The following is a 12,129-nucleotide window of genomic DNA, read 5'->3' on the forward strand; positions in this document are numbered from 1 at the left end:
GGCAGGCGCCAAACCGCTGAGCCACCCAGGGATCCCCGATAATTCAGTTTAAAAGAAAAACGCTAGGATCCCTGGGTGGCTCAGCGGTTTATCACCGCCTTTGGCCCAGGGAGTGATCCTGGAGACCCAGGGTCGAGTCCCACATTGGGCTCCCTGCATGGAGCCTGCTTCTCCCTCTGCCTCTCTCTCTCTCTGTGTGTCTCTCATGAATAAATAAATAAAATCTTTAAAAAATAAATAAATAAAAATAAAAGAAAACCCCTGAAATTCAAAATCTGAATCAGGGGTGCCTGGGCGGCTTTATCAGTTGAGCGTCTGCCATTTTGGCTCAGGTCATGATCTAAGTCGTCGGATGGAGCCCAGACTCAGGCTCCATGCTCAGCAGAGTCTGCTTGTCCATTTACCTCTGCCCCTCCCTGCTCTCTCAAATAAATAAATAAATAAATAAATAAATAAATAAATAAATAAATATAGCCTTAAATAAATATATAAAAAATTGAATCAGTAACTGTATGAACTCAAATATTATTTAAAAAATTTAATGCCTCACCTTGTCCACTGACACCTTATTTTGAAACACACTTAAAAAAAAAAAAAAAAAGAAAGAAACACACTTGTACCAGGTGGTTTTCTACATACCACTCCCCCAACTAAAATGATCAAGGGAGAGATGGCTGATTCCAACATGGGACAGAGAATTCATGAGGTGAGCCTGGGACATCTTATAAAAGAAAGCAAGGAAGCACTGAAAAACTAGTTGAGGCTGTCAAAAGGATGCAGGACCCAGCTTTAAGGGGCTCCCACTGGCCAAATTTAGGATGACTTGAAGAGCACAAAGCATTATAAATGTAATTAACTGGGGGTGACTAGGTGGCTCAGTAGCTGAGTGTTTGCCTTCAGCTCAGAGCCTGATCCTGGTCCTGGGATCAAGTCCCACATGAGGCTCCCTGCAGGGAGCCTGCTTCTCCCTCTGTCTGTGTCTCTGCCTCTTTCTGTGTATCTCTCATGAATAAATAAATAAAATTTAAAAAAAAAATCCACTAGTCAAATCATAATTTTAAGAACTCATTTGCCACCATACTGAAGATGATTATGGTACCAACTTCTTCCTCTAAAAATTAGTAGAGAAGGAATTAAGCATTGATCTTGCCATTTAGGATGAACTAAGATTCATGGTCAATTAATGAGGAAAAGCTCTTCTTTACAGAATAAAGTCAGATATTAAAAGCAAAAGGAATTGGAAAATGACCATTTTGTAATCCCAAGTGAAATAATCCATTCAGGGAAGAAGCATCAACCCATGCCAAAATCATTACGTGAAAGGTTGTTAGAGAACAGGCTATTTGCATGGTGCCAAAGTATTATCCCACAGATTACCTGCCAACTGCAAAGGGAAAAGCGAATCTTTACACTGGACTCAACCAAGTGACCTATCTGAACTTCACCAGCTTTGCTACAACCTGATATTTGGCTCACTGATGTGACATCCAAAGACTAGAGCAGAGAGGTGACACTTCTCTGAGTTTATCCTTGTAGACAGTTTTGACTTTTGAATCACGTAAATGGTTTTACATGTTTGAGAAATAAATCATAAATAAAAATAAAAAAGCAATCCTTAAAATTAAAAACAAACTGAAACAAATACCACTGGAACACAATACCATCTATGAAATACTATTTCCAGAAACTTCAAGCCTGAGTCTAATCAAACTCTTAGAACTTCCAGTTCACAAAAAAATATGAAGGCTAAAAATAAATAAATAAATAAAAACCCAAGTTAAGTAACACTGGAAGGAAACAGACAACTGGCCTGGTCTCTTCAAAAAGTCAATGACAAAAAAAAAAGTCAATGACAGGGATGCCTGGGTGGCTCAGCAGTTGAGTGTCTGTCTGCCTTCGGCTCAGGGCGTGATCCCACAGTCCTGGGATCGAGTCCCACATCAGGCTCCCTGCATGGAGGCTGCTTCTCCCTCTGCCTATGTCTCTGCCTGCCTCTCTCTTTGTGTCTCTCATGAATGAATAAATAAAATATTTACAGAAAAGTCCATGACATGGAGCGGGGGAAAAATAATGGAGGAATTACTTTAGCTTAAAGAGGCATACCAACTGATTACAATTAGATACTAGTTTGAAAAAACTATACAGCTAAAGAATAAGTTTTTAGACAATTGGAAACTTTTATGTACTGGATATTAAATGCTATTGGGGAACTATTCATTTCTCTTAAGACATGCACGCTTTAATATTTAGGAGGTAAAGGTTATGATACATACCTCTGAAGGATTAAGCAGAAATTTAAAAATATATAATAAGTAAACATCCATATGCAGAGAAAGAAAATATGACCAAATACTAATAATTGTCGAGTCTAGGTTAAATAGGTATACACCATTTAAAGATTTATTGGGGTGCCTGGGTGGCTCAGACAGTTGAGTGTCTGCTTTCAGCTCAGGTCATGATCCCCAGGTCCTGGGATCGAGCCCCACAATGTGGCAGGAGGGAGGATGGTCTCTGCTAAGCAGGGAGTCTGCTTCTCCCTCTCTCTCTCTGCCTCTATCACTCTCTGTCTCAAACGAATAAATAAAATCTTTAAAATAAAAATAAAGAAGAGAACTTATTTTTAAAGAAATTAAAGATTTACTTATTTTAGAGAATAGGAGGGGCAAAGGGAGAGGAAGAGAGAGTCTCAAGCAGACTCCCCACTGAGCACAGAGCCCAATGTGGGGTTTGATCTCACGACCCTGAGATCATGACCTAAGCCAAATACAAGAGTTGGATGCCTAACCCACTGAGCCACCCCAACACCCTGGTATTCATTATCTTTTAACTTATCTCTTTGTTTGGTACTTTTCAATATAAAGATAGGGAAAACATTTCCTTTTTTTTAAAGTTAAGATTCTTTATTTATTTACTTATTCCTGAGACAGAGAGGCAGAGACACAGGTAGAAGGAGGAGAAGCAGGTTCCATGCAGGGAGCCTGATGCGGGATTTAATTCTAGAACCCCAGGATCGCACCCCAAGCCGAAGGCAGATGCCCAACCACTGAGCCACCCAGGCATCCCAGGAAAAACATTTCCAATCCTTCAAGAGACTACATGCTAAGAGAGAATGGGAGACCATACCAGCCATTCTTTGGAAAAGGACATATAAGTGGGCAATCTTGAGTCAAAATTAAGGGTGATGTGCCAGTGAAGTCAGAGCACTCAGGTGCTATCATGACAGACAAAACCTGGTGAAGGAGGTAGGGATCTCTGCAGTCTTCACTTACCATGTGTCACTCCCTCAGTTGGCTGTTGCCTTCCTTTGCTCAAACTCTCAGGCAAATTTTTCAAAACTGAAATTAGCTTTAAAAAAAAAGGAGAGCAACATATTCAAGATGAAAAGAACAAAAGTAGAAATACGTTATGATTCAGTACCATGACATTACAGAAAGTTTGGAAGGAGCTGTGTGGCAGGGTAGGGTGGTAAACTGGCTTGAGCTGTGACGATACAGGTCTACTCAATGGAGTTTCAATGTTGCTGTCTGCAGAGGACAGAGCGATGATGTGCTTCCAGAGAATGCTGAGTTTTGTTGGCTATGTAAGCTATTGGTGTCAGGACAGCATGGGCTCAGGAATCCACACTCTAACCCCATAGGAGGTGAAGGCAGTGGAGCCCCAAAGAAGGAGAATGAATTCTGGAGACACACTGTTTTGGGTTCAAATCTCAATTCCACTACCTACTCATGTGTCATTGTGGAGAAGTTATTTGACTTGTGTGGCCTTCACAGTCATCATCTGTAAAACAGGTGGCAGTAACAGCTACCTCAAAGGTTAGTTGGGAAGGTAAAAAAAAAAAAAAAAAAAAAATCTACAGAGGACCCAGAATAGCCCTGGCACACGAGCCAGTGTTCAAAAAACAAGAGCCACTATTACAATACCATTTCTGAGGTGAGTGCCTAGATTAGGAAGCACCATCTAGATAGTTAGGGAAAAACTATCCTCTACAGAATATTAACCAGTTCATATGAAAATCACTGATTTGGTTGTTTAGCATTCACTCAGATCTACTGCATGCAGATCTGAGCTATACAAAGCCAGAGTTCATTCACAGCGAAGGGGTCAGCAGAACTCCAGTGCGTATGGAGATGATGACCGCCAATGCAGGCACAGACGTGGGAGGAGTGCTGGGTCTCTGAAGGAATGACAGTTGGTGAGTATCACAGGGGCACCAGGTGAGTCTAGGAGTTGGAGGGTGAACCCTGAAAGAAGTGTCTAAAGGCCTCATTGGAACATGGTGGGGCCACAGAAGCTCATGTGCTTCAGGAGAGTCTTTATGAAGTACCCACTCTGTGCTTTTCCCAAAGACTCACATGAGAAATACCAACCTCAATTGTAGGAAGCAAGGATAAAAATCACTTAAGAAAAAAAAAGATGAAAATTATGTATCATGAAGCATTCTTTGCATCATAAAAAGGAGACCTAGCGAATGAGTACAAACCAGTGAGATATTAGAGGACCCTACCATGTCGGCACCCAGTCTTGACAGCATTGCCTCCAGTTCCTTAGCGGTGCTCTTAGGTGGCACAGGAACCGTTTCCTGTTTGATAATTGGGCCGACGTCAAACCTAACCAAAATCAAAAGCAAATAGCATTATTCTTTCTTTCTTTTTTTTTTTAAGATTTGTTTATTTATTTATTTATGATAGACATAGAGAGAGAGAGAGAGAGAGAGAGGCAGAGACACAGGAGGAGGGAGAAGCTGGCTCCATGCTAGGAGTCTGACGTGGGACTCAATCCCGGGACTCCAGGATCGCGCCCTGGGCCAAAGGCAGGCGCTAAACCGCTGAGCCACCTAGGGATCCCCAACATTATTATTTCTTAAGATCAATGTTTGTCTACATGAGTGTTTACATACCACAAGGATGGTTTAACTCTGGCTATTATCTACAAGCAAAAGAGAAATGTCAGTTTGAAAGAAGAGAAAGCACAATCTGGCCTGTACTCAGATTTTAAATCTATCTTTTCCCAAAAGAAAAAAGTATGAAGTTGTATAGCAGAAATTTAATTGCAGTTGTAAATAGCTCCTTTAGTAATAAATAGTATTTTAAAAGTTTCTATTTATACAATAAAGGCATAGAGCAAAAAATTTCTTTTCCTAGGAAGTACTATTAAGAAATGCATAACGATTTCTTTCTAGATTTCCTTTCTCAAAGGACAAAAGTTATGCCTGGTTATGAGTAGGTACAAGTTTGTTTTCCCAGTCTTACATTTTGCATCAAGCTCCGTAAATACTGCTATGAGCTTTTATTAGAAATATGCCTTATATTAAATATTCAACTTTGCAGTTGTCAATTCTATTTTCAACCTCTGAGCTTTAATAAAATGCTTACTATGAAAAATTGCAAACATCCACAAAAAACAGGAATGAATAGTCTTCTTGGATCCCCAGAGTTTAGAATTATCAAAGTTTTGCAACTCATTTCATCTCGCCCTCTCGTTTTCTGAATTAAGTTAAAGCAAATCCCAGGTATACAGTTGTTCTTGTGAACCAGTGAATTATTTTCTGTGGGGACATTAGGTGATAACAGATAGGGGCTTAATATAATTCTGTTTTAGACTTTAGTAGGATAAAAAAAAAATGAAATGCTTAAGACAGTTATATTACACATTGGCATACAATGTAGTCCTAATTCAGGTTGCAAAAATTTTTTGACCAAAGAAACCAAGACTAGAAAAACCAAGATTCATTACAACTCATATACAAAAATCCATCTTTCATTTACACAATGCTTTTTTATGGAAATCCAGTTGTTAATAATATAATTTACTTCAATTAACAAGTTAAACATTTCACAAGGGCTGGGATAACTGCAATAATACAAAACCACATACAGTGTATGTCAGAAAATAGGAAAAGACACAAAGGGAAGGCACTCTGGAGTTAGAGGAATTAGTGAGCACTATCCATTCACCCACTTCCACGTCCCCTCCAAACAGACTGAAATCAACATTCAAAACCATAAAGTCTAAAGAAAAGAAAATGTCTTCTACCTTTTAGGTCTAATTTGCATAATCGTCACTCCAGTAACTGTGTCTCCATGAAGCACGGTATGGATTATAGGGGCTGGACCACGCCACCTCGGGAGGCAACTGGGATGGACATTCAACATGCCACTGAGTCAGAGAAGGCAGAAATTAGTGGGGCAAGTGGGCTTTACCACTTAGTTCCTGCTACCTAAACAAATATGCAACTTTTTAATCATTACACTTCCCCAGAAAGTTTGAAAATCAAAGTTGAATCTAGTTTTATGCCACCTGTGAAGGGAGTCAGAGATGAAGTTTACTCTCTTACCATAAGAGACCAATGAAACTCAGTTAAAAACAGAACAACTATTCATTATCCCAAAGATATTCCACTGCAGTCTGTGATATCTGGGAGTTTTTAAAGATTTTATTTTTTATTTTATTCATTATTATTTTTAAAGATTTATTCATGAAAGACACAGAGAGAGAGGCAGAGACACAGGCAGAGGGAGAAGCAGGCTCCATGCAGGGAGCCCGACGTGGGACTTGATCCCAGGACTCCAGGATCATGCCCTGAGCCAAAGGCAGACGCTCAACCGCTGAGCCACCCAAGCATCCCAAAGATTTTATTTTTTAAATAAACTCTATACCCAACATGGGGCTCGTGAATCTACAACCCCAAGATCAAGAGTCACACGCTCCACCAACTTAGCCAGCCAGGTATCCCTGGGATTTTTTTTTAAATAAAAGCAAAAAATACCTTTTATACTGTAGGAGAAAAAGCACTCAAACCCTACTGTGCATCTATGGACAATGTGAATATTTATAGTTTCTTCTAATTACCCTGTTTCATTTTGTTTGCATATAGAATCCTTAAAACAAGTTTCTTGAATCTTCCTATCTAGTCACCTTTGCTGTTTATCCCAACACATCTATTGCCCATAGACGAGCAATTTAAATCATTTACTAGGTAAGCTGATTAGTTTGATGTCTCCACTATAGGAATATGCAAGTGGGAGTTTGTTTTTTAATTTTTTTTAAAGATTTTATTTATTTATTCATGAGATACACACACACACAGAGGCAGAGACATAGGCAGAGGGAGAAGCAGGCTCCATGCAGGGAGCCCAATGTGGGACTTTATCTCGGGACTCCAGGATCATGTCCTAAGCCGGAGGCAGACGCTCAACTGCTGAGCCACCCAGGCATCTCGAAGTGTGAGAATCTTATATTCAAAGTTCCATTGCTCAGATCAGTCTCATTCATCAACAAATATTTACTGAGCACAGTCCATGTGCTGGCACTGTTCTAAGTGATGGCGTTACAAGCAACACTGAACCAAAAGAGAAAAAAATTATGCCCACAGGGAGCTTACATGCCGAGAGCGGGAGATAAGCCAATACAAAAATGTGTAAAAAGTTTGGCAGATGGTTCTAAGGGCTGTGGAGAAAAATAAACCAGAGCAGGGGTAGGAGTACTGGGTGGGAGGCTACAAGTTTCATAGGGGTCACAGAAAGTTTACCAGTAAGAAGACAACACTTGAACAAAGATGTTAGGAGGTACTGGACTAAGCCATGCAGACATATTCCAGGCAGAGGGAACAATAAATATCTTGAAGAAGGCAAATGTTCAGCAAGTTCAAGGAAGAGCAGAGAGGCCAGTGTGGCTGGAGTGGAGTGAATCTGAGGAATAACACTAGAAGATGAGGCCACAGTTAAGAGGGAACCAAACCTACCCAGTAGGAAGGCAGGTCCCTACAGGCCCATATAAGGACTTTGAGGTCTTCTGAGTGAGATGGAGAAACATCAGAGAATTTTGAGCAGAGTGATGTGATCCAACTTCTGTTTTAAAAGGATCATTTTGGCTGCTGGGTTGGTAGAAGACCAAGAAGGCCAAGGACAGCAGACAACAGGTGGAGCTTACTGGAGTACAACAGGTGAGAGTGGTAGCAGTGAATGTGTTGAAAGAGCTAGTCAGATTCTAGATAGAATTCAAAGGCAGAGCCAATGGGATTTCCTGATGGATGGGATGTGTGGTGAGGGAAGGACTTACGAGCGACTGAAAGGTTTTTGTTTTTGTTTTTGTTTTTAAAGATTTATTTATTTATTCATTCAGAGAGAGCGAGAGAGAGGCAGAGACACAGGCAGAGGGAGAAGCAGGCTCCATGCAGGAAGCCCGATGTGGGACTTGATCCTGGGTCTCCAGGATCACACCCCGGGCTGCAGGCGGCGCTAAACTGCTGCACCACTGGGGCTGCCTGACTGAAAGGTTTTGAGTCTGAACAACTAGAAGGGTAGAGTTGGCATTTACTGAGATGAAGATTTGGAGAGGAGCAGGTTTTGGGCAAAAGTTCAGGAATGTAATTTAGGACACCTTAAGTGTAAGGTGCCTCTCAGACACCCAAGGAGAACTGTGGAGGAGGCAGTGGGTATTGGTGGCCTGGAGTTCAGGGAGAGATCTGGGAATTGTCAGCATATATATGGAATTTAAATGAGGGTGGGTGAGAGCCCACAGATCAAGAGCATCACACATTTCAACAATTAATGCACTAACAAGATGTTTTAAGAGAAAACAGTAAAGAAAGCAAAATTAGAATTCAAGTCATTGTACTTTAGACACCAGGCCCATATACAAAGACCAAGGCTTCTATACTGTATTCCCTTTAAAAAAAAAAAAAACACTTACTAGGGAAATTTAAGAATAAGAGCCTCACTCAAAAGTCGGCCAAATGAAGCTACCACTCCAACGTCGTACTCTCCAGATCCCACATCTGGCCACTCATACACTGGAAGCTGAGACTGGACAGCATATTGCTTCACTGGCAGTCCTTTTGGTGATGGAGAGGGCACTGTGACCACCTCCAAATTTTCAATTAACTCTTCCTCTTTATTTTCCCTAAATTGGAAAGATTGGAATAAAATGTGAATTTTAAGACAATGACTCAAAGTTAAACTACTTCACATACTACCACGGTACTTTTATGGTTAAATTCATGAAACAATTAAGGGTAAGTGATTAAAACTACACAACTGAGAGACTGAGTTTTTATTTTGTTCTTAATTTTAGTTATTTGTAATTTAAAGAGCCACATGTGGCTAGTGGCTACTGTTTGGATAGCATGGTTCTAGAAATTTCCTGTGCATACAGAAACATATACGGTGTAGATACTTTACACAATTAGAATTTTATATATTCAGCTCTGCATTTTGTTTTTGTTGTTTTTTTTTTTTTTTTTGGAACACTATTACTATTATGTGGTGAGTCTTTTTATAAAGTGGGTTAAGGTGATCCCTGGGTGGCTCAGCGGTTTAGCGCCTGCCTTTGGCTCAGGGCATGATCCTGGGGTCCCAGGATTGAGTCCCACAATGGGCTCCCTGCATGGAGCCTGTTTCTTCCTCTATCTGTGTCTCTGCCTCTCTCTTGTCTCTCATGAATAAATAAATAAAATCTTTTTAAAAAAGCGGGGGGGGGGGTGTTAAGAATACATTTGCTTGTATATCCAGCAAACATTTCTAGAATAAGAGAACAGTGGCTGTCTCTGAAGAGAAGAACTGGATATAGAAGATAGAGGTGGAAAGAACTGACTTTTCACTATAATATCCTTTGAACCTTTTGAATTTTCTTTTTTAAAGATTTCATTTATTTACCTGACAGAGAGAGAGCACAAGCAGGGGGAATAGCAGAGAGAGAAGCAGATTCCCCACTGAGCAGGGAGTCAGAGGTGGGGCTCCATCCCAGGACCTGAGCTGAAGGCAGACACTTAACTGAATTAGCCACCCAGGTGCTCCTGAACCTTTTGAATTTTGTACCACAACCATGTGTTAGCCAAATAATAAATACTTTTATTTTTTAATTTATTTTTAAAGATTTTTAGAGAGAGAGAGAGAGAGAGAAGGCACAGGCATGCAAAAAAGCAGGAGGGAGGGGCAGAGGGAGAGGAAGAAGCAGGCTATCCACTGAGCAGGGAGCCCAAGGTGGGGCTGAACCAATAAACACTTTAAAATGTGTCCGTGTGTGTGTGTGTGTGTGTGTGTGCGCGCGCGCGCGCATGTCCCATGGGCATCATTACATAGTAATACATGTGTACTCTTTCTTTTTATCTGCTGTGTTGTCCTCCAGTGCTCAGAGGGTGTTAGTTTATTTATTTATTTTTAAAAATATTTTATTTGGGGCAGCCCTGGTGGCGCAGCGGTTTAGCGCCGCTTGCGGCCCAGGGTGTGATCCTGGTGACCCGGGAGTCCCACGTCGGGCTCCCTGCGCGGAGCCTGCTTCTCCCTCTGCCTGTGTCTCTGCCTCTGTTTCTGTGTGCGTCTCTCATGATACATAAATTATATATATATATATATATATATATATATATATATATATATATATATATATTAAGATTTTATTTATGTGTTCATGAGAGACGCACAGAGAGACAGAGAGACGCATAGACACAGGCAGAGGGAGAAGCAGGCTCCGCGCAGGGAGCCCGACGTGGGACTCGGTCCCGGGTCACCAGGATCACACCCTGGGCCGCAAGCGGCGCTAAGCTGTTGAGCCACCCGGGCTGCACGGTGTTAGTTTATTTACCAGGTATTGCATCTAGTGTTGAGGAGTTATGAGAAACGGAGTATATAGGAGGGCCCTAAAGACAAAGCACAGGGGTAATGGAGCTGCCAAGCAAAGCATCAACAGAAAGGTCAACACATGCAGTGAGATTCGGGGGGCAATCTGGGGAAAGCAGCTCGTGGAGAGGTACATCACAGAGGGTGTGCAAAAGGAACATGTGTGAAGGGAGTGTTTCAGGGTGTGTGCGGAGAACAGAGTGATGGAGGGAGGAATATGTTATGGGGGGAATGATGGGGCTGTCCACAGGAGGGGCTGCTGTGAAGAATCTGTAGGAAAGATTTGATGGAGATGACAGAAATGAGTGTTGGGGGCGCGTCAGGAAAAAAGAGCGCAGAAATAATAGATGGAGGTTGGGGGGAAAGAAGGCAGAGCTGTACAGTGGGGTAGAGCCATCACATAGCACGGACTTTCACAACAGGTTGGATCTCAACCCCCCTGCACCCCCGTAAACCAACATGTGTTAAATTTTAGAAATACCAAATGTATACTTAAGAGTTCTGACATACATTTATTCAATAGCTGAAAACAGTTGTTTTTGGACTGTGTCCTTATTTCAGCCCCAGAAAACTGGGTCCCACGGTCTACAGGGAGGAGATAGGAAGCGGTGAAGGGAGACGTGGGTGTGCAAGTGCCCAAAGAAGCCCGAAGGGCTGGAGGGTACAAATTAGATGAACGGAGGCCTGTGATGACCCCGGGCAATCACTCAACCTCTCTGAGCTCGAGTTTCCTGACACACGACGCGGCAAGGAGGTGGTGGCAGAGGACAGAGGCGGTGTCTGCGAAGCGGGGGGACAATGGAGAGCGCGGAGCAGGAGTGCAGACCGGAGCCACCAGGCAGGCGCGGGCACCTTCCGGGAGCCGCAGAGACACGGGCCCAGACCCTTCCGGCGCCGCCGCGCTCCCGGGCTAGCAGCGCAAACCCTCGCGGCCGGCCGCGGGGCTCGGCTGCGGCACTCCGCAGCCGGGACCCCCACGCCCCGGCCCCCGTACCTGGCGGCGTGCAGCGCCCGCAGCGCCTCGCGGGCGAACCGGTCCGTGCCGAAGAAGAGCACCCGCCAGGGAGGCTTCTCTCGGACGCGGACGCCCCGGCCGTCCTCCCCGCCGGGGGACGCGCCGAGCCCGGCCAGCGCTCGCCACTGGGGGCTCGGCCTTCCGCCTGGACCGCCCCCCACCGGCCGGGGTCCCCAGCCGCGCCGCACCAGCACCCTCATCGCCTCCGCGGGCGCCCCGTCCTGCGCAGGCGCATCGAGGTGGGAGGGGGTGCGCGTGCTCGGCCGGAGGGGCGGGGCCGAGGAGAGTGGTGGGCGGGGCCTGCTCGCGATTGGAGGCGTGGCCTGTGTGGTTGGAGGCGGGACCCGCCTGTGTTGGAGCTCCTCCAGGAATCTGCAGGCTCGAGCCTCCCCATGATTTTTTTTTTAATGATTTTTTTTAAAAAGATTTTATTTATTTATTCATGAGAGACACAGGGAGAGGCAGAGACAGAGGGAGAAGCAGGCTCCATGCAGGGAG

At 43.5% G+C, this 12,129-nt stretch overlaps 1 protein-coding gene across 5 annotated transcripts in view; it reads right to left on the bottom strand.

The window, feature by feature from the left end:
* The window catches only part of MTFMT (mitochondrial methionyl-tRNA formyltransferase), a 29,192-nt gene extending 17,327 nt beyond the window's left edge, over positions 1 to 11,865 (bottom strand). For 4 of the 5 annotated variants that reach the window (XM_072738817.1, XM_026007752.1, XM_026007690.1 and 1 more), the window contains exons 1-5: positions 11,611 to 11,865; positions 8,692 to 8,901; positions 6,034 to 6,156; positions 4,505 to 4,607; positions 3,270 to 3,345 (exon numbers count right to left, since the gene is read on the bottom strand). In XM_072738817.1, the coding sequence (XP_072594918.1) occupies positions 3,270 to 3,345; positions 4,505 to 4,607; positions 6,034 to 6,156; positions 8,692 to 8,901; positions 11,611 to 11,831 (733 nt within the window). In that variant the 5' untranslated portion in view covers positions 11,832 to 11,865. The remainder of the gene's footprint in view (positions 1 to 3,269; positions 3,346 to 4,504; positions 4,608 to 6,033; positions 6,157 to 8,691; positions 8,902 to 11,610) is intronic. The other variant, XM_026007880.1, reaches the window with a different exon arrangement.
* Between the last annotated feature and the right edge of the window lie 264 nt (positions 11,866 to 12,129).

This window comes from Vulpes vulpes, chromosome 15 (genome assembly GCF_048418805.1).
Source record: "Vulpes vulpes isolate BD-2025 chromosome 15, VulVul3, whole genome shotgun sequence".
Lineage (NCBI taxonomy): Eukaryota > Metazoa > Chordata > Mammalia > Carnivora > Canidae > Vulpes > Vulpes vulpes.